Below are 23678 nucleotides of genomic sequence, written 5' to 3'. Positions count from 1 at the left end.
TATATATGGGCCGACAGCCCTTTCATCCCTCTTTCAGTTCTACCCATAGTCCCTTCAACCATATCTGGAGTTTCAGCCTCCCAGACATTTCGGTTCATACAAGAATGTCACCACATCTCTCAAGGTTACATTATATAATTGTCTTTGTTCCCCTTTGAGTAACGTTAGACTCACTCTTTTTGTCTATATCCTCCAGGAAGAGACCTCTGCCTCCTGGGCAAACATGCCATAATCCAAGTTCCTACATCTGGTTTATGCATGGCTTCTACTTCTGTGCTATTATATACATAGAAAGGATGGAGGCATCCGTCCCATCCTTGGTCTCAGAAATCTTTTCATGTGTATTCTACCGTAAGTTTCAGATTCCAGCCTCAACGCTATTATCTAATCAGTAATTCCTGAGGTTTCACTGCCATTCAATTTTTCAACATCTGCAAGGTCTTTCAGATGGTACAGGACATCAGTTTGATAATAACCTTCCCCTGCGAGATATGGACATCTACCTGTACTGGTACTATAGCGTATGTTTTTCTAAAAAAAAAAAAAAAATTACTAGCAATCATCTCCCCAAATTCATGACCTCCACGTCTTCAGTGCTAAAGCAATCCAGACTCAGCCTCGAACCACTCCAATAGTGGTATCTTTTCTTTTTGACCAACTAGAGGATCCCTAATCAAAGTAACTGCAAGTTCGGTTCTATCACCATTGGAAAGTATCGACCTTCAATGTATTTACTGGGGTCTGTACGCCGACTACAGGTTTTATTGCTCCTGTGCAGGTGCGGACGGAAACACTGTCGGGGACATGTTCATATGGCAGTGGACAGGGAATTTGCCATAACTCTTCCCTCCGATACATTTCATTCTACGGAGAATCTTCCATCACCATCATTCCTAATCAAATGCGATCCAAATACCTCCTTGAGGTACTTGGTCCTAGTTCGCCTGTCTCAGATCGATATAGACAGACACATGTCAGTTCCCTCTGGTTCCTCACCTCCTAACTTTGGAGGGAAGGATGGTCTACCATCCAGGTCTATCGTCCATGAACTTGGCAACCTGGGAAATACTCCCACTTTGGCATCAGTGCTCGATCGAGCTCAAAAACCATGAACTCAATGTCGATGTGTAAATAAATAAATCTTTATTAAATATACTGAAACAAAGAACTACCTTACCAACTTTCTTAGAAACTGTTGCCTACTTGGCTTTCTGTTTATGCTTTAAAATGTTATATATCTGCTATTGTTGCCCATTAACCAGATTATTCTGGTATGTAGGACTTTTGTCTCACTCTAGGGTCAAACATTTTTTCACCACCCGTCCTCCATGTAAACGCATTGTTCCTCAATGGTCTATAGATTTCTAAATTCACTCATGTGCCCGCCATTCGAGCCCATTTTCTCTTCACGTGCCAAATTACTTACTTTGAACAGTCTTCCTAGTGGCTGTCATATCTGCCAAGGGAACACGCGAAATAGCTGGATTGTGATTTGATCCACCTGTTATTCAATTTTCCTGATAAAGTGACTTCCTACTTTAATGTCTCATTCCTGACGTATTCGACTAATTTTTATGTTTATCTATGCTTCATCTTACCATCATTCTTCAGATCACCATCATCTCCTTTAGAGCACATCCTCCACAATATTTATGTAAGACGCTCACCAGCATTTTCTCTGGACACTACCAGAGCTTCTAAACAGAGCTTCTAAACAGATGACAGGCTCTTTTGATGTTTTATTTTATTTATTTATTTTATTTATTTACAATATTTTTAGCCGCACCATTGCCAGTGGCTTCTTTTCATTTTTCATTCTTTTCTTTCATTTTTCATTCTTTTCTTTCATTCTTTTCATTCTTTTCATTTCAAAAGTCCAGTTTCTTCTTATCCATCTCTAGATCGATGGTCCAGGCTGTATCTATGGCTTGCCAGCGGTCAGACGAGTCACCGTCTAATCAGCTTTAGCCTCGCTCCATGGAGTGCTGTCTACCTCGGCTGCATCCAGAGTAGAATTGATACTCTCGACATCTACCGTGCACCAATATGATCCATGCCATCTGCCTTTGCAGAGCAATACTGGCTACACGTAGGTACATGCAATACCACTGGATTTGGCAGAAATGTGATGCCATCCTTCCTACCGTGACGTCCCACCTGCCAATAAGTAAGCTTGCCAGTCACCTATATGTGTGTATTCACAGAGGCCACAAAGAAGAAAGAAAGGTTACTTACCTGTAACCATGGTTCTTCGAGTGGACCTCTGTGAATTCACACTACCCACCCATCCTCCCCTCTGTCGTCACAGGTATCTTATTGTTGTATAACTCTCGTGCCCGGCGGACAAATTGCAGGAACTGAGGGGAATCTTGGGTGGGAGGAGCTTGTGCCTCATGGGGGATCATCCCATAAAATTGTTACTTTTAGCTCTAGAATGCTCCGAGAATGTCAGCGCAGGCACAGACTAAACCCATATGTGTGAATTCACAGAGGTCCACTCGAAGAACCATGGTTACAGGTAAGTAACCTTTCTTTTCCCCACTTACAGGACCACCAACTAGATTAGGGAGCAGCACATTTCTTGTTTAATATAGTGGTCCCGAAAAATGAAGACCCTAATAACTTCAAAATCACCTGCTAGCCTGCATAAACTAGATGGATGGATGACTTTGGAGCTCTCAGTAGTGTTCATTTGAGAGGTTTAAATGCAGGTTTACTTAAGGAATATTTAAATATCTTTTTCTTTAAAAAAAGATTTAAAAATATATACAAAGTGGTGCCTCACTAGACAATGATAATCCGTTCCACTGAAATCGCTGTTTAGCAAAATCATCATCTAGCGAAAAGCATTTCCCCATTGGAATGTATTGAAACCTGTTTAATGCATTCCAATGGGGAAGAATTGTTGTCTAGCGAAGATCGGCCATAGGAAAGCTGCTTTGCGAACCGCCCATCAGCTGTTTAAACAGCTCTCCTGCGAAGCTTAGGTCCCAAAAAGACCCGTTTTGTGAGAACAGAGGGAGCTGTCAAAATCGTTGTCTAGCGAAAATTGGTTTGCGAAGCAGGGACCAAACATTGTCCAGCAAAATTCCCCCATAGGAATCACTGTTTTGCGAATCGCTATAGCGATCGCAAAAAGTCAATGTCTAGCAAAAAAATGGTCATGTGGGGTAACTGTCTAGCAAGGCATCACTGTATTTTAAATAATTTCAAGTATGTTTCCTAAGCATTCTTTTCTATTAAGCTGTGTATGAGAAGCAGGAAAGATTTGTTTGAGCTAACTTTACTGATAAAAAATATATAGGGAAACAAGCATACGTCTTGCCAAATATATTAATTAAATGACTGAGTCCATCTATATCTTTGGTGGAGAGAAAAGATCCATTGCCTCATATATCTTAAGAAAAAAGTTTTTTTTATTTATTATTATGTGTCTTTAAAGTTAGTAGTTGATAAGGACACCTGAGGAGTTCATGGGTTTCAGTGACCTTTTACTATGGACCTGTTTCCAGTCAATTCATGTTTTCCTCACAGCTAGACAGCTGTTTATTACCATGTCTTCCCGCATTCTCTACAATATTTTCTACTGAGACCTCAAGCAGCTTGTTAGTGGGAAGTAAATATTGATTTGGCATCCTGTCAATGCAGAAAGAATGAAAAAATTTCCACCAGAGGCCCCTCAAACATTTTCCTATCGACATTTTCTGGGCAGAGCGGAAAGCTGCATAGAGGATGACAAGGCTGAGACTAGTTGAAATCCCTGAGGGGTCCATTGAGACTGGCGCTGTGACCTGTGTGATACTATTTCTTCTCTTTCAAGTCTTTTTTTAATACACACAGTCTGCTGGGAGGCTCCCCTCTTGTAAGTGATCAAGGGCAGCTTATTGGCAGGTGAGAGCCCTGCTTTTCTAGTCATAGAAGCTTTTGTTTCAAGATGGCTGATGACATAAAGCAGATTTTGAAACTTCTTTCCATTGTAATATATTTATCTTTTTAATTTTCCTAATGGGAAGGAGGGAAGGAGAGGTGCTTTTTTCTAAAATAATATGATAAACATGTATAGGTGTTCGTTTTGTAGGTGATACAAAACACATGTGTAATTTCTGTTCAAAAAGAGAAAAGGAGGATGTGTAAAATTCTTTGAAAGCTCTTTCCAAGGTGACTCCACCCTGTGCAACTGGTTGAATGCAGTGTACAAAAACTTGCAATGCAGTATTACAGTGGCAGTTACTATTCATTTGTCAACAACCCTATTTGACTAAGGAGGAATGCTAACAATTAGTTTGCCCATAGCTTCTGGAAATGTGATTCTTCACTTATTACAAAGTGTGGATGAGGCAAATTATAAGTTGATTCACATTTAATTGTGGTAAATATCCTAATTGTGAATAAGAGATTGGGACTTGGGAAAGTGTGAAGGCAAGAGGAGAAGGGGACGTCAGAGGACAAGATGGTTGGACAGTGTCACCAAAGCTACCAACATGAATTTGACCAAATTCCGGGAGGCAGTGGAAGACAGGAGGGCCTGGTGTGCTCTTGTCCATGGGGTCATGAAGAGTCGGACATGACTAAACAACAACAAACTGGATCTACTAGCTTTTCAGTGTTGCCTCTCTTTTCTTTCGGCATGAATTCCACTCCCAATCTCCTTGTATTGTCAATTTACAATTATCATGCTAAACACAGTTCCCTCATTATCATGATTTGAAATTAGGATGTGAAGCTGGTCAGAAAATCCATTTGAAGAAGAACTCCACTTAGTTTAACTATAGTTCACAATGATGGTTATTTAATATGACCTTTGGAGAAGATAAATAAAAGAAGGTGTGAGGTAACCTTCACTCACAAATGCTTAACAATGGTTAAAAGTTCTCCAGAGTTATAGCTGCACCAGGACATAATGGAACATCTGGATAATGAAGGAACATCTGAATGTGTTCAGATACAGAAGACCCATTCTTGTTTTGGTGCTAATAAATAATTATGTTCCATCATTGATTCCAAACCCTTCTCAGGGTTTCCTAAGATACAGCACTTAGAAGGTGGCTTACCATTCCCTTTTTCTGGGGTGGCTCATCCAAGGTTACACATGCTGGCTTTTTTCCTGGGAATCACCTGGAGGAAGTCTGGGCTGGAATGTCTTAACTGTTCTCACACAAAAGCAGCATGTATGAAAAGAGGAGCCTAATCTATCCATGGAAGTTCTCCAAATGAGCTAGAGCCAGTGGCAGCTTTCTTTTCCTACAGCAAAATAGCCCTGAGCTCAGCTACCCTGGGTCATGAGGCTTTCTAGCTCAGACATCCTCCAGGCGAGAGGAAGCATTGATCTATATCGCTTTGCTGAAAGCCTTCTCCATACTTCTGCAGGAATCCCCTTGTAGTGTTTCACTTCTCTTTCTGCACTGTTCTACTTTAAAGATCTACTTGCACTGAATGGCCTTCTTGTCTTGTGATAGTTTAGTTAGGGTCCATGTCTCAATCTTGTGTAGGGCTTCTTGTCACTTCGTTTGCAATTTTTCTCCACCTGGCAACTTCAGCTGCTGACATTGGTTCAATTTCTCAGGTCACTGGTTCATTCATTGGTGACTACCTTGCAAGGTCAGGCAAGGAGATGTTACACCTCTGTTGGGTTGCTATGAACATTTGATGTCTGGCTTGGGAGCATCTTATGGCCTAGTGCCTCTTCCATTTCAACATTCTTGACATCTCTATCTCTTCCTCTTTCCTTGGTATACTGCTGTCCGTGTGTCATTGTCTTCCTATTCTCTTTTGGCTCAAGTTGTGAAGGGTTTGACATAGTGGCCTTGCTCTTCACAGCTATCTAACACAGTTCCTCTTTTGTCAGCTCCTTTTTGTTAATAAAAATGTGCTGACTTCACCTGTTTTTAAGTTCATGACTTCATAGCCTTTTTTGTCGGGGACATAGCCAAGTAAAACATTCTGTTCTGTTCTAGAGTTGAGTCTGTGCCTTTTCTGTTTTCGTATATAGACATATCTGTTGTGTCCCAGTAATGACACAGGAAGTGGCCCACACAAGTCACTGTACATTCTATGCAGCCCCCTAGTGCTCCTTCTCTTAGTCCTTAATTGAAATGAGAATCAAACACCTTTTTCTGTGATACATTTTATGCACCTGGTTGTATTGTTTGCATCACATTGATTTACCTTGATACCTATAGCAACGTTCTGGTTCTGCAGTTTTGTGATATGCTGCCCTTGTTTACCCCCTCTCTTGCTTTTTTCTGTACAAAATGTCTTGCTGCAAAGTACATGAGATCACTTAATACTGAAGTTTGATATAGTGTCTTCTTGTGCCATTGAGCCTGGCCTCTAGAACATAATTGCCCAACAGTATTGATTTAATTGCGTAGGTTTATTTGTGGACTCCTAATTATTGACTGGAGGTAAATTTAATGGAGAAACCTTTATGAACACAGGGAAACTGCTGCTGTTGCTGTTATACATAAATGAACAGCATCACATCTCTTTAGATCATTTTTCAAGCTAATTTTATTCCACTGTGACAGTATGATAACATTTAAAATGTCATAGGCATTTTATTTTTATTGCTGACATGCACCATTTTAGTGCTACATTAGAACTCTGAGGGAGCAGATTTGCGGTGAGCACTAGTTGTTCTTTATTGTCATTTAAAGATTCCCCAAGAGTGTAGTTGCAACCCATGGCACACTTCAGGTATACATTTCATCTCAACTTGTGTTTTCTGTATGGTTAATTGAGTCTTTCCCACCTAAGAACAGTGTTCATAATACTGTTCTATATTGCCAGGTGGGTTCAGAGAAAAACAGATAACGTATTTACTCAAAACATTTTTAAGCTGCTTTGTAGATAAAGGAGGCTCTCAAAGTATCTTACAACCATTAATGCTTACACTGTAAGCAATATGATATAAAAGAAAAAAACATTTGGGAAGGAGAAGGAAAAAAGCAAGCACAGGCACTGTTTCTTAGTTACAACATTCTTAGAATATTCTTCCTGGCAGAAACGGGTGAACTCAGCTTCCTGCAGCTGCCCTTTCCTTCCTCCATGTATAGGGACAGGCCAATCTACCTTACCTATGATGTTCTTCTCAGAGGAATGGCAAGACAGTCAGCTCTGCAATTTTACAGCAACTATCATAGCATTCTCTCTGTAGACAGTGACACCCACCCACTCCCATATGAGAGGATTTACATGCAAAGGTCAAGACAGTTTTGAAGGAGTTTGTATTTCACTAAATTAAACCCTTAAAGTCTTCTACAGCACTACCTTAGAATCCAGAAATATACTACTGCTACTCCAAGAGCCTGCTGCTAAGGAGGAAATGGGGAAAGCACTTGACTAATCAGAACAACAGTACTATGGCCAACATGCCCACAGGGGTGGTGTCAGCAAGAGTGCCCACATAACACACACACAACTGGAGCCAAACCTTCTGCACTGGGAATGTAGTGTGCACACAACAGCATGTGCAAAGGGGAAATATCTAATTAAGGAATCCTGATTTACATTTGAACCAACCGCATTTACAACTCATAAAGAAACAATGCTCAGCTGAGCTGCAGAAATCTAGAAGAAGCAGTCAAATCACAACTGATACAAAGCTAGTTTCCCCTTACTGCAGTGCTGGAGTATACCTTACTCTTGAAGTAGACATTAAAGGTCTGGTTCATATTCCTCTTCTGCTTAAAATGAACTCATTCGAATTCTTAGTCTCTTTGCAGATGTAAGAGTATCAGTTGTCAGACCTGATTTCTGCCAAGGAGCAAGGTAGATATAAAATGAGGCAGGTAGATCTGGAGAAATAAGCAGGAAGTGTTTTCTTGCAGGTACAGCTGAGTCTTCCTGTGTGGACCTTTTCCTCCTGGCCGCTAATTTATCAGGAAGACTGGTAACAATCAGGGTAGGAAGAATCCAGCATATAATGCAATTTCTTATGAGAGACTAAGTATTTAGTAATGTTCAAGCACCAGTTAACATTCTAATCTCTGTCAAGGAGAAACTGGACACATGAATCTTATCATAAAGCACAGCTGCCCGTGAGTTCACTTTAATAACTGGCATTTATTTCCACAATAAATAAATGTGTTTATTTCAGTGGTTTTTACAATGGGATGGGTTTACTTGATTTTATGTCTTAGTTAATAGAGTTAAATTTGTAAGTCTGGGTGCTATTTTTTCATGAAAAGGCAGGGGTATAATGTAAGAAATAAATAATAAAACAAGCAAATAAAACTGCTTTCTGCAGGACAAAGTCAGATTTACATGAAACAAAACAAGTGAGAGCAGAGATGTGACAGATCCAGCAGTTTTAAGTCTTGGCCTTTAGGTGTACTCCAACTCTAGGTGTACTCCAACTCCTTTCAGTGAGTGTAGTCAAAAGTGTTATTCAGGCATTCAGAAAAGAATGTGAGAATGCTGGATAGCTCAGGGGGTTAAATGTCCGGCTGGTGAACCAGAGGTTGATTCCCACTGTGCCTCCTTGATAGTGACTGGACTCGATCCAAAGGGTCCCTTCCAGTTTCAGTTCTAAGATGATTCTAATATTATTATGAAGACCCCTGTTTCTTTGGGGATTGGTTCCAAGCTGCTGAAAAATGTGGATTATAGCAAACATTTTCCTCCCCAAACCAGATGCACTCCCCCCCTTCTCCAACTATCCAGACGATCTAGGGACAAAGCCCCCCACCCGCCCTCCAATCCATGCAAACCTGACAGTTACCTGAAGGGAGAGCAGAGTGTGGAGCAGAGTGTGGAGCAGACTGCTGCTTTGGGAGACCTGCTTACTTGCATGCCGAGCTGTTTGCTGCCATGCTCTCAGACCTCAATGCAAAGCAAGCTGGCTTTCTCACCTAGATTGCCTGGCACTGACACTTTTTTTAAAACCTCTGGGTAAACCAGCAGGCAGGAGGAGCCTCTGATGCCGCCTCCAGAGCAAAAGCTTGCAAGAGGAAAGGTCTTAAGCAGCCAGAGACCATGCTATGTATTCTTCATGGCACTGTCTCTCTGGCTCCCTCTAGTGGCTAGTTCTGGTAAAACATGTTATTTTTCTCCTGCATTAAAAAAATACTTTTAATTCAGTATTTAATTTAATATTTGCAGACCATGAATAAGTGAATCAGCAGATACAGATCCCATGGATAAAGGGGTACTGCTGCATATGAAAATTCTAGCCCCTCCTCCTCCACATTGCTCCCTTCATTTGGGGAGTGAGAGTTTGAAGAGGAAAGCATGAAGCATCTTCCCAAGTTCCAGAACTCTGCTCAAGTTCCCCAGGTTCATAGAGAGTCTCTGTGTAGCAGCACCTTTTTCCTGTGGACAATCACTCTCCCTATGAAGTGGAGCTTGAACTCTCTTCGCCCTCACAAGTTAGAGTAACCCACTTTTGAATTTTTGAAAAGGGTTAAACTAAAGGGGGTTGTTGTCTTGATTCTTCTATTGGCTGTTTAAATCCAGTTCTATTGAATTCTGTACTGTGGTTGGACAGTGATTCTTCTCAGCCTTCTTGGCTGAATTGGTTGTTAGCCCTTGGCCTGGTTTTCATTCACAGACTCTTTCTAGCTTCCAGGAGAGATGTGTTAGTTTCCTAGTAGGCTTTGCTGTCTCCGAAATCCTTGGCTAGCAGAACATGAATAGCTGCCTTTCTGGGGTCTGCCTCTTCCCTCAGGAGACCTTCCTTTCTTGAATCCCCCCACCCCAAGAGTTTAAAGCTTCCAGCGCTTCTACATTAAAAGAAATGCACCCTACATGATAGGCAGTTCATGAAGGATCAGTATTATCCATTACAAATGCAAGCACCGTTAATTTCAAAAGCTGTCACAAGCATGAGGAAAAGTGTTTTCCATTGCTTAGGTTTGGCTTCTCAGCAGCTTAATGTAATATGAGCTGTACAGCCATGTGGTTTATGACAAATGGTTATACATTACGTCATGCAAAAATCAACTGAATAAACAGGTCACAGGTTAGTGGCAGGCACAAAGTATCCCAGTGGAGAGCAATATACCATTTCAACAATCGTTGCATATGGGTAATTATATTTACTGAATGTAGAATTTTGATTCAAATAGAAAACTCTAAACATGAGTCTTTGCTAAAGCTAGCCATCTGACTCTGTCAACCTGTCATGGATCGAATTAACCTGTCAGCCAACTTGCAGTGAACGAACTGCAGAGCAAGTAGGGGCACTGAGGAGAAGAATAAGAGGCCTTTCTTTCTATCCTATTCCCTCCATCAAACTGAGTATGTTTATGTTTTTGAGGACCTGTAGTGGGCAGAGAATTAAATTAAATACTGAATTTAAAGTTTTTTAAAAAATACTTTTAATACAGTATTTAATTTAATATTTGCAGACTGTGGATAAGTGAATCAGTGGATACTGATCCCATGGATAAGGGGGTCCTACTGTATATGGAAATTCTAGCCCCTTCTTCTCCCTATTGCTCCTTTTACTTGGGGAGTGAGATTCTGAAGAGGGAAGCTTCTGTTATATGTGGAGTAAAAATCCATATTTCTACTTCTCTGGTTGTGAATGATCTTAATTCTCTAATTGTAAATGTAAAGCAGTTAGCCATAACCTTTCTCTGTACTCCTTAGGCTTGATTGCTGTGTCAACCTAGAACACTGACCCAACAGCCTGCTCAGTTTCCTTGTTCTTTACTGAACTAATTAAAATGAAACTATGATTGGCATGCATACATTTCTGGTGTCAAGCTACTTGCTGTAATCCTGTTTTAGATCTGCCTTTCCTAGCTGCTCTGGGTAAGCCTGGATACAGGACCTATTGTTTCCATGCTATTTAAAACGATCTCTCTGTAGGTACGATGTGTTCAGTTTCAACATTAGAAGCTGCCTTAACTCACCCAATACTGCCTGGAAGCAGCTCGTGAGGTTTCAAGTGAAGGATGCAGTGCATACTCACAAAAATATATTTGTCATTCACTTTAAAGGAAAAAAAGAAAAGAGGAAAGAAAGAGAAAAGAGTTGTCTTAACACATCTAGATAGCCCATCATTTTTTTGTCAAATTGCACATTTTTTTCATTCCTGCACAAAAGCACAAAGAACAGGATTTCCGGCAGCAGCATTAGCCAAAAAAAAAAGTTGTGTGTGGGAAAACCCCTTGTATTTGGCACAAAAATCTGTGTTTGTGCTAAATACCCTTTTTTGCACAAAATACAAGTTTTTTAAAAATAAGAAATCTCATCTACAATTTTTTTCACTGGGAAAAAAAGCCTCACATTCAAAAGAATGCACAACAACTAAGATCTCATGGAGTAGGAAGAAAAATGTACATCTTTAATTCTCACTTGCAAGAACAACATAAGTGAAAATTGAGATCCTTCTTTTTTACCTCTGAGATTACTTGATGACCTCTCATCCAAGTGGTAACTAGGGTTGGCCCTCCTTAGCTTCTGAAATCTAACTCAATCAATATGTTCAGGATCGTGTAGCTGTAGAGATAAGAAGTAAAATTGCACTATTACATAACATGTTAATAGTCAAGAGAAATTATACCTTTTACAGTTAATCCTTATATTTCCATGTACTTTCAAGGACAATTGGCATTCAGACAATTATTTTAAACTGTATTTTTAAAAAGTTTTATCCATTTATAAACTGCAAATTTCAACAGGTGCACCTAACATTCACTTTAAATCACAGCATTTAAAAGTCATAGTTGATGAGAACCATTCATTTCACTCTAATTGAGAGAAGCCTCACTTTCTTTGGAGTGCATCTGGTGGCTGTGAAATTCCACTTCTCAAGGTACATATGAATGTCCAGTCTCTTGTTAAGTTCGTAACTTTTGATTTTTTAAAAAATTTTTAAATATAACTTTTTAAAATGCACCTACTACAGAAAATGTGTTTGGTTCATGATTTTTAAAGCATGTTCACACTGCAATGTATGTCAGCTTCCTATAAACATTAGGATCATGGCTCTTGTCAGCATCCAATTCTTCACTGTAGCACCTGTCAGTTCTATTCAATATGTTTGCATGTTTGTGTCTACAAATAGAGAGCATCTTAGCGGCAGCCAAATTTTTACTTAGTTGAATAGTGCACACTCTTTTTTTGTTCAGGAATTATGAACACATAGAAGAAATCTCAGTATATTTACTGAACCATTAATAAAACTGTGACAGGCTTATATTGAAGATGAAAATTGCAAAGATTCAGTGCAGGATATACTATGTGTCTATAAAGAGAACTAGATAAGAACATGTCCCAGCAGCTGATGAATGTGCAAGACATCGGTAACATTTCAAGATTCTCTTATCCTTGATTACACTGAATGATTAAGATTAAAACGCCTCCTTAAAAAATAATTTTACAGTGACAGAGCTGCTTTCAAATGTAGTGAACAGAAAGTAAAATATAGAATGATATGAACCCAAGGCAGTCTTGAAGGAATACATTTGTCTGAGGCTGAATGTTATTAGGAAGAAAATACAGATGTATCAAAAGTAAATGTGTGGTTTGTGTAGTGGAAGGCAAGTTCCCAAGACTTGGGAGAATAGAAGGACCAAAGTCTCTTCATAACCAACATTCTCCCTACATGGAGAATGGGGTCTGAATATACAAAAACATGTACACATCCACTTTTATGATTTCTACTGGGTAGGTTTTGGGAACAAATTAAAACTTCATCCTGCAGTACATAACCTACACATCAGATAAAAGCTTGAATTTGTATTTAGATTGCACAGTAACCAACAGATTTCTTTGTCAGCATTGTTATATCACAAAATACTGATGCACAGAACCAGATGTTTGTAATTTTATATGGGATGCCAACAAAGCCAGCCACAAATTATATACATCTTTAAACAAAGGTAAGGTAAAGGTAAAGGTTCCCCTTGACATTTTAGTCAGTCGTGTTCGACTCTAGGGGGTGGTGCTCATCTCCATTTCCAAGCCGTAGAGCCAGAGTTTGACCGAAGACAGTTTTCGTTGTCATGTGGCCAGCGCGGCTATACATGGAACGCTGTTAAACAAAGGTACGATCTATCAATTGAAAATGGTTTTGAAGGAGATGAAGTCAGGAAATGTGTGGAAATCTAAGATACATGGGCATCACCTGTGATGGATGGGAGCTGGATAACTACCATATAGGAGTGCTCCTGGGGGTGATTGGCAAAAAGAATGGTAGCCTTGTTGGATGGACAGGTAGTGAGTGCTTGACAATATGTTGTAAATGCTGGGAAATGGGAATGTATTCTATAGTCACTTACCTTGCACCATATTTCAAGATGCCTGTTTTGATTCCCTGAAGTTTAAATTTTCTGCTGCATCTTCTGCAACAGATTGCAAAGCAGCACCAAGGAATGCATATCCTACAGTTGAGCCCCATGTTATCAACATATTGGCTCCCTGCTGTTGCTTAGGGCCAAAACGCCCAACTAATAGCTTCACAATGAAAAAGAAATAAAATGTTATCCCTCTAGAGCAGTGATGATGAACCTATGGCATGCATGCCACAGGTGGCACGCGGAGACAGCTCCCTTGGCATGCAAGCAGAGCACTACCCCCCACTACCCATCCCCACTACCCACCACCACCCCACAGCCGAACCTCAAACTGCACCATCGTCAGCCACCGCTTCCTCCTATTTTCCTTGGTTCCGGCACTCCTTCTTTAAGAGATCGGAGATAAGCCTGCTTGATTGGTTACAGCTGGCCCCTGGCAGCCAATCCAGGGCTTGTGAATGACTGCTTCCTCCTGGAGGTGACTGCAAGCTGGAGGGAAAGGCTCCAGGTTAAGGAGGGAAGGAACATGCAACTTCATCAAGCATATTTAAATGTATATACAAAATGGAGGGAGCGAGAGAGGTGTGTGTGTGTGTATGTGTGGGAGTGTGTGTGAGAGACTCAAAACTGAAAAAAATAACTGATTCAAGGAGGGAAAGCTCCAGTTGAGGGAAGGAATGTGCAACTTCATCAAGCTTGTTTACATGTATGTACAAAATGGAGGGGAGCGAGGATGTGTTTGTGTGTGTTTGTGTGAGAGAGAGAGGGGGGAGGGAGGGAGACTGACTCAAAACTGTTAATCTTCACTGCATTTAGCTCTGCAGTTTCTGCTGAAAACAGAAGTCTGAAGTGTGTAGCAATCGTGTCTCTCTATTTACCATCCCCAAAGCAGGCAAAAGTATCAAAATTTAATTCCCAAAATCTGAATCCCAGTCTTTCTGTTCCTGGTCCTACTTTGACTGCAACACTAAACAAAGGATGGTGGGTTTCTTTATTGTGTCACTCCATCTCATGTGCAGCCTTCCTCTTTTCCTACTGCTTTGCACTTTTTCTTTCATTGCTGCCTTTTCCAGTTAGCTTGTCTTCTTATGATGCCACTATAGTACAGTACCCTTTGTTTGGTTATTTTAGCTTGTAGTGAAAGTCCACACTTAACTTGCTTTACTTATCTTTCTGACAAGTTATGCTATCTGTAAAACTCTTTTCCAACACTACATTTCAAATAAGTGAAATGTGTGTATACACTTTATGTAGTGTATTAAATGTGTATTAAAAGTCTGCACTCCTATATATAGCTGCTTTTCTGGGGGTGGTTTACTTTGGAGGAAACAAGTCCAGAATTTCAATGTACTTAATAAGCTTTGTTGTTTAGTCGTTGTGTCTGACTCTTCGTGACCCCATGGCCAGGCCCTCCTGTCTTCCACTGCCTCCCGGAGTTGGGTCAAATTCATGTTGGTTGCTTCGATGACACTGTCCAACCACCTCATCCTCTGTCGTCCCCTTCTCCTCCTGCCTTCACACTTTCCCAACATCAGGGTCTTTTCCAGGGAGTCCTCTCTTCTCATGAGATGGCCAAAGTATTGAAGCCTCAGCTTCAGGATCTGTCCTTCCAGTGAGCACTCAGGGTTGATTTCCTTCAAAATGGATAGGTTTGTTCTCTTAGCAGTCCAGGGGACTCTCAATAGTCTCCTCCAGCACCACAATTCAAAAGCATCAATTCTTCTGCGGTCAACCTTTTTTATGGTCCAGATCTCACTTCCATACATCACTATTGGAAAAACCATAGCTTTGACTAGGCAGACCTTTGTCGGCAAGGTGATGTCTATGCTTTTTAAGATGCCGCCTAGGTTTGTCATCACTTGCCTCCCAAGAAGCAGGCATCTTTTAATTTTGTGGCTGCTGTCACCATCTGCAGTGATCATGGAGCCCAAGAAAGTAAAATCTGTCACTGCCTCCATCTCTTCCCCTTCTATTTTCCAGGAGGTGATGGGACCAGTGACCATCATCTTCGTTTTTTTGATGTTGAGCTTCAGACCATTTTTTGTGCTCCCCTCTTTCACCCTCATTAAAAGGTTCTTTAGTTCCTCCTCACTTTCTACTATCAGAGTGGTATCATCTCCATAACTGAGGTTGTTGATATTTCTGGCAATCTTAATTCTGGCTTGGGATTCCTCCAGTCCAGCCTTTCGTATAATGTATTCTGCATAAAAGTTAAATAAGCAGGGGGACAATATAGAGCCTTGTTGTACTCTTTTCCCAATTTTGGACCAATCAGTTGTTCCATATCCAGTTCTTCCTGTCATATAGATTTCTCAGGAGATGGACAAGGTGGTCAGACACTTCCATTTCTTTAAGAACTTGACATCGTTTGTTGTGGTCCATAGTCAATGAAGCAGATCTTTTTCTGGAACTCCCTGGCTTTCTCCAGAATCCAACACATGTTAGCAATTTGGTCTCTAGTTCCTCTGCCCCTTCAAAATCCAGCTTGTACTTTGGGAGTTCTTGGCCCATATACTGCTGAAGCCTTCCTTGCAAGATTTTGAGTATAACTTTGCTAGCGTGTGAAATGAGTGCAATTGTACGGTAGTTGGAGCATTCTTTGGTACTGCCCTTCTTCAGGATTGGGATGTAGACTGATCTTTTCCAATCCTCTAGCCACTGCTGAGTTTTTAAACTTGCTGGCATATTGAGTGTAGCACCTTTACAGCATCATCTTTTAAGATTTTAAATAATTCAACTGTAAAGCCATCACCTCCACTGGCCTTGTTGTTAGCCAGGCTTTCTAAGGCCCACTTGACTTCACTCTCCAGGATGTCTGGCTCAAGGTCAGCAACTTCACTATCTGCCTTGTCTGGGTGCTGCATGTGTTGCTCTCAAACTAACAGCATATGGGCCAAGGTTTGACAAATTTTCAGCATACATACAACTTCACAAATCACATTGTGCAAAAGCATGCCAAGTTGAGTATCCCTTATCAAAAAATACATGCATATAATTATTTTAAAAATTTGTATAAATTACCTGGCTTGTAGTACTTTAATATTTGTTTCCATTTACTAGAGTTAATGGTTATTTTTCAATAAAAAAGTGTTTGTATCATTGAAACTTCTCTAATGTTTTGAAGACAAAAGGTGATGATTAATTCAGAAAACATGTATGAGTTCTTTTTCTAAACTAGAACATCAGTATTCAGATATAATTGCAGTGTTGGTACTTTGAACGAAATAATTTGGTTTTGTGTCGCTGTTTGGGCACTCGGGCTCAAAAAGGCTAGACATCACTGCTCTAGAGTCATATACCTTCAAAGCTATTGTCTCTGTGCAGTCAGCCTGCAAGTGAAGCCTATAGTTTTCTTTCCAATAACCGATCCTCAGACAAAAAAAAAAAAAACCTGACCTGCAATTTGTGAAGCTATTGAAACTTCTTGTTATGAATACTGAAAGCCCTTTGAAGCTCCACTTCTACATAGGTAGGCATGTCTCAAATAATCTGATCGTTTTAAGTTTCAAATATGGCAGCTTGTTTTTACTTCTACGTGACCTGGTCTCATGCTTACATGCCTGTTTGAGTATTTCAGCTCTACCCCACAACTGAAGATGCCATACTAAAAATGTTTTGATTCAGCTACATTTGCTATAGTTAACCCTAGATCTCAGCGTTCTGCTTTTTAACCTGCTCTCTGACCTGCTGAAGGAATTCCCTATTCATTTTCAACATTACACAAAGTTCACAAGATTTGGAATCCAGAAGATACTGTATCAACCGGGTCTTCTGAGATGAAGACTAGCAGGTTGCCTTATATCAAAGGTTTTCATAATAACTGCAGTTGTCCTGTGAATGTTATATTTCTCCAACTAGACCATCAGTTCCAAATAAAGTCAATGATCCCTGCTAAGCCATGAACATTCAGTGAGAGGATGCCAATAGTTCAGCCGTTCCTTAAATATCTTACATAGCTTGAAAACCCTATTAGGATCTCCATAAGTCGGAAGGAACTTGATAGGATATAAAGCATAGAATATTTATTGGTCTATTCTTCCCCTCACCAAAACTTTGTGCATTACAGAAAAGATGCTTCTCTATGACATCTATGCAGAGATTTTTCTGTATTCAGTCACCCAAGTTTCACTGAATGCCTCTGAAAGCATTTACCCCCAGCACTAGGAGCTGTATTGATAGCTCCATCTCTCCCTCTCCTGAGAGCAGTCAGCATGCAGTGCTGCGTCTACTTATAAGTGCCCCAGAGATGACTGTAACCTCATATTGATCAGCTGATTGAAGATAAATGACAGAGCTGCTGGTACTGCAGATTACATCATTAACATGGTCAGTAAACCATGAATTGTTCAATAAGGCGTTTATCTTTTTTCATTTTATTCTGCTCTTTTATCATTTTTATGATAAGGAACAGTTACACACACTAATCAGGAGGATCTGTTTTAAGAGAGAACAGACATGGACAAGCATGTCAGTGTCAGAACTAAGCGAAATCTAATGGCTTCAAGATACTTAGTAAATGTTTTTTAGCTGAAGAAAAATATAGACTTCACTGATCATTTTTCTCACTCTGTTTCTCTTTTAGTTTCCTTTTGCTTCATATTTAATGGATGGAGTGCTGGAAAAACTAAATGAGCAGAAGAAGCTGGCAGAAGAATATAGTTCTCTTGTGAAACAAACGACCTAGGTGCTGGTGAATTCAGTTTTCAAAGTGAGGAAGGGCTCTCTTTTTTGCACTTTAATGCCATGCCTGACACTGATTCACAGCAAGGGCTGAGTCACAGTTGATGGTAGCAGGTATATTGGCTGCATTTACATAGCATTTGTGAAGTATGAAATTGAGATTCACATCTTCAAGTTTGGGGTAGATACACATCACACCCAGGAATCTCACCTCTTGTAAGGTACAAAGCAGCCTGAATAGAAAGGAAGTATCATTGATATGGGATTTACTTCTAAGAAAAGCCCAATGTAAAATTTGGCTGTAAATCTCCTTTCTTTTTCTGTCATCCATTCATTCTGTACCAGGGCAGGCAACTTGCTCCTCTCACACCATCTTTGCAGCCCTCCCTGAGCCCTTCCACCATGGATTCAGGCACCTTGGCCCTAATTTGAGCCGAACTGGAATTTTGGTAGCCATGGCAGGTTTATTAGCAATTCCTTGTTGCATTCCAGTGGCAAGGCAGCCCCTTGGCTGCAAGAGGTTCCCCACTCCTGCTTTCTACAAAGTGTGTAAGTATTAGTACTGGGACCATTTGATTTTAGTTTTTCTTCCCCAGTTAGAAATAGTACCATCATTTGATTGCCTTAAAGCAATGAAAACAGAAATGTATTTTCCTAGTAGAAAACAAGATACAATGTTAGTAAGTTTCTTAGAAACTATTATTATACATGGAATACTTTTGAGCACAGCCTATTAGGAACTTTGGCAGCTTCTGTCTGCTGTGCCATACAAAGAAAAGACATGTCAATTTTATTGTAATTCTTTTGAAGTTATGGGGCCAAATTTGGTGTCTTTTGAAAAATCTAACCATTGCTAAGACTATAGGTAATTTCCTTTTTGTGCAATACATCACCAAAAATGTGGGAACTGAGAAACAAACAGTGGTTATTGGAGAAGTTTTAAGACGCATTGAACAGTCACGTACTTTATATTCTCTACAATAGTGAAAGAATATATCCTGTGTGCAATGTACTTAATTGTTTTATATATTTCATCTGAATAAATGATTTTGAGTGTGTCTTTTACAGATTCTCATTTTTCTCTGTTTTACTGTCTGTATATATTTTTCTACAATAATTAGAACCCAGAGGCCTATCTGCTGGTGTCCAATGTGGAATTAGAGGCTCAGGTGAGAGACGCATGCTTAGGCCTGTGCACATGCTATTTGCAGTCCACTGCTTTCCAGATATGGTGGACTAACTACAGCTCTCATCACCGACTGAATGCATGCCCATTGGCTGAGTGGTCAGAGATATAGTTCAAACCAACTTGAGAATGCCAAGCTGGAAAAGGCTTTCTCCTATATGATTATTCCCCTCTATGATATTGCCCGAGTGGCTGATTAACACCTGATGATGTCTAGATGGGTGTTATGCCTGTGCTGTCCACTTGAAGGGTTTAAGGAACATAAGAGGAAACACCTTTCCTTGATGCATAGACTGGATTTACTCTTAAATAGACATAGATATGGGCTTTTGATAGACTTTTCCTACTCTACAATCAGTTCAGCTGGGTAGAAAATGCCTGAGTAACTGCTGTTATTTGTGGAAATGTGAACAGATATATATTTTGAGTGTTTTAACACACCCCATGTTAACCTGTGCCATCAGGGAAGGAGTTAGTGATGATACGACAGTTCTGCATCTTGTGTAAGTGACAGAACACACTATCACAGTTGCTTTTCAATCCATCCAAATGACAAGGTTGTAAGATTGTCAGGAGAGGGAGACTCTTCAGTAGCACTTAATCAGAAGTGCTCCTGAACTAGAGCTAACTCAAATATCCCTTGACTCTTCTGTATCAAAAATATTGCCTTCCCCCTTTTCCCTTCTTTTTCTTAAATCACTTTTCATGTCTCTGATTTCTGCTTCAATATTTTTGCCTGCTGGCTGAAATAATTTGGGAGAAGGTTACACTTTGTAGATATGTGTTATCATCTTTAATTATTTTGGAGCCTGAGTAATGGCCACACCCAGAATAGAAACCAATCCTTTGTTCTGATTTACATGCATCCTTATTCCTCTTTGCTTTTGAATTTCTTCTGATTGATCCTTCTTTAATTATTGATTCTGGACTCCCCCACCAGTATGGGAATGTACTATTTTCAGATTACAGTAAATTCAGAGCCAAGAAATGTTTGTTTCCCACCAGATGTACTTCAAAGCAGAATGGGGAAAGGAACATGTTCTTGAGACCTACCCAGAGACATAGGATGAATATCGCGTTCCAGGAAAGTGAGCTGTAATCTACAACCTCTTCTTCTTCAAACAAAGGAGAATAAGCAGTAAATCTGTTGCTGGGTCTTTCAGCTAAGCTACATATACAGCAAAAACATCTCTTGCTGCACACTGCAAGTGGAAGAATGCATACTTCAATACATCAACGTGTAGAAAAGTAGGACAAAAGGAGAAAAAAATAGTCCAATCCTTTTCCTGAGGTGTTAACAACCAGCAATCTGAAATGTGCAGTCCAAATGATTTGCAGAACATTTAGAACAGATTCTGTAATGTAATACTAGCTTTGTAGATCCAGGACAGCCTTCCCAACCTGATTCCTTCGAGATATGTTAGACTTCAACTGTCATCTCCAGCCAGCATGACCATTGGCTGAAGATGATTGAAACTGTAGTTCTACACATCAGAGGGCATCAGATTGTGTAAGGTTGGCTCTCCACGTTTGCTGCTCGCACTGAAGACTTTTCTCAGCTGGTAGCCCCCCCATTCTGAATTATCGTAGACAATGCACAAGCACCTGTACTATCCAGCAAAAGGTTAAGTAGAACAGCTGTTGATTATCCAGTTTCTCTTCAAGCTTGTAGTTCTTACCTTTTGTTGGTTTGAAGTGGAGCAAGTTCATAAATTTCGTTTTACTAGTGAGAACAAGTTTCTTCTTTGTGGTCTCTGTGAATCACACTTGAGTGTTTTTGCGCTTGTGCAAAACCTCGCCGAACATTCTAGAGCTTTAAAAAACTATTCAAACAGCCCCCATACACACAATGCACATGCTTAGTTATCCCTTAGTTTTCTTTAGCTGCCACTGAGGAAGCTTTCTGAGAACATTCACTAAAGCATATTTAGTGAAAAAATCTTAAATGTTACTCTTTATTGTTCCCATTGTCTGCATTGTCTTAGTCTTCATCTGCTGCACCTTTTTGTGAGTTGCCCCTTTAAAAAAAGTTAATCATTTTATTTGTCTCCCCCTCATATTTTATGGCCCCAGCAGGCCTGTTAAAAAAGTTGGACTGCAACTCTTATGGGCCAATGTATCCAAAGTTACTCTGGGGATGATATTCAAACATCTCACCCTGACGATCCAGGTGACTACGAATGCAAATCTTACAGGTTTGGGTTTACACTGCCAAGATTGGCAATTCTACATCCTCTGGTCCAAGGAGGAAAGAAATATGCACATAAATAAACTGGAACTGCTTGAAGTAATTAAGGCTTTAAAGGTCTTTGAAATAATGATCTCGGGCAAAGTAGTATTAGCCGCCACGAACAATACCACCATGATGTGCTACATAACCAAAGGGCAGAATGCATTCTGTGTCTCTTTTCCTGGTGGTGGTTCATTTCTGGGAATGGTGCCTCCTACATCAACCTCCCATCATTACTGTTTTGCTCCCTGCACAGTGGTGGACTGGGGTGGGGACTGAGGGATAATTCTTAGACACAGGGGCATGTATGGTGGGGGATGTTCTAATGGTTCTTTAAGCTCTAGGATGTACCAGTTAGGTTTTGTACAGGCACAGAAACATCATGTGTGAATTCACAGATGACTACTTGAAGAACCACAGTTACAAGTAAGTAACCTGTTGTTATTACTAGTTTGCTAAGTACAGCCCTATGTCCTCCAAAAGAACATCCTATGAGCAAAGCATTTTCTCACAGACAACTTCCTTTTAAAAAGTAACTTCAAGAGTAAAATTCTAAAATCTCCTTTAACCTCTGTTGCTATTATGTGCCATCAAGTTGGAATCAATTTACAGTGACTCTAAGAGGGTTTTCAAGGTAAATGAGATATTTGAGGAGTGGTTGTACCAGTGCTGTAGACCTAGTGAGTTTCCATGGTTGAGTAGGCCTCCTAAATCCTAGTATGTTCCTTTAACCACAGTCTGTTAACCTCACAGGGTGCATGGGGTTTAGGGTGAAAGCCGACAAGTACATTGATAACCTTGCACCATGCAACAATCGTAAGAAAACTTCTGCCCTAAAGCTGGGCATCTGGAATGTACGGACAATGACCCCTGGCTTTTCTGACTACGGCTTTTCTGACAACCTGCAGGAAATAGACAACGTGTGCAAGACAGCTGTCATCGACATGGGACTGAGTAGACTGCAGATGGACATAATTGCCCTGTGAGAGATGAGATTGCCAGACTCAGGATCTGTCAAAGAAAAAAACTTCTCGTTCTTCTGGCAGGGAAAATCATTGAATGAGACCAGTGAATATGGTGTTGGCTTAGTGCATATCCACCAACACTGTCATCCACTACAGAAGTGAAAGACAAATTCTACGACAATCTGGCAGCTACTATCAAAAAAGTCCCTGAGAGAGAGCTCATTCTCGGAGACTTTAACACTAGAGTTGGTGCTGATCACAATTCTTGGTCCACTTGTCTATGCCGTTTTGGCATTGGGAAGATGAATGAAAATGGCCAACACTTGCTGGAGTTTTGCTGTTATTATGGTCTCTGTCAGCAACACGTTCTTTAATACGAAGCTTCAACACAGAGTTTCCTGGAGACATCCAAGATCCAAGCATTGGCATCAGCTCGATTTGATCCTCACTAGACATTCTACCCTTCCTAGTATTATGGTCACACGCAGTTACCAGAGTGCTGATTCTGATACTGATCACTCCCTGGTGTGTAGTAGAGTAAAACTGCGAACAAAGAGATTGTATCACACGAAAAAGGAAGGAAGACCATGTATTAACATCAACAAGACTCGCAATCAAAAAAAAGTGGAGCAATTTGCCCAAGCGCTTGAGGAAACCCTTCCAGGCCTGGCTGATGCAAATGCACCTGAACAATGGGAACATTTCAAGAACGCTGTGTACAACACCGCCTTGTCCACATTTGGCAAGAAGACCAAAAAGATGTCCGACTGGTTTGAAGCCCATTCAGAGGAGTTGATGCCAGCTATCAAGGAGAAGAGGAGAGCTCTAGCAGCATACAAAGCCTGTCCTAGTGAGTACAACTTGCAGGCTCTTTGAGCTGCTCGTAGCCAAGTCCAACAGGCTGCCAGGAGATGTTCCAATGATTATTGACTTCAGCTCTGCTCTCAGATACAGATAACAGTGGACACAGGTAACATTAAGGGAATGTATGATGGTATCAAGCAGGCTTTAGGTCCAATACAGAAAAAATCTGCTCCCTTGAAGTCTGCTACATCCCGGACCGAGCATAGCAGATGGACTGCTGGGTGCAGCACCACTCTGAGCTATATTCCAGAGAGAATGTAGTAACCGAAGAGGCATTAAATAACATTGAGTTCCTGCCTGTCTTGGAAGAGTTGGACAGCGAGCCAACTTTAGCAGAAATAAAAGCGGCCCTGGATTCCCTCGCCTCTGGCAAGGCACCTGGAAAGGATAACATCCCTATTGAAGTGTGGAAGTTTTGTAAAGAAACCATCACCACCGAACTGTATGAAGTATTTCTTTGCAGGAGGGAAGCTGGAGTACCAGAGGACATGAATGATACAAACATC

General features: G+C 40.5%; 1 protein-coding gene across 9 annotated transcripts in view; it reads left to right on the top strand.

Moving 5' to 3' along the window:
• CNTLN (centlein) overlaps positions 1–18992 on the top strand; it is a 484545-nt gene extending 465553 nt beyond the window's left edge. For all 9 annotated transcript variants that reach the window (XR_013541453.1, XR_013541452.1, XM_020797524.3 and 6 more), the window contains one exon: positions 17830–18992. Coding sequence is in view for 7 of the 9 variants with exons in the window: in XM_020797524.3 (XP_020653183.3) it covers positions 17830–17931 (102 nt within the window). In the remaining 2 variants the exon portion in view is untranslated. The remainder of the gene's footprint in view (positions 1–17829) is intronic.
• Positions 18993–23678: the final 4686 nt, after the last annotated feature.

This window comes from Pogona vitticeps, chromosome 2 (genome assembly GCF_051106095.1).
Source record: "Pogona vitticeps strain Pit_001003342236 chromosome 2, PviZW2.1, whole genome shotgun sequence".
Taxonomy (NCBI): domain Eukaryota; kingdom Metazoa; phylum Chordata; class Lepidosauria; order Squamata; family Agamidae; genus Pogona; species Pogona vitticeps.
The sequence above is the reverse complement of the archived record's forward strand: the minus strand, read 5'-3'. Positions and strand labels throughout refer to the sequence as shown.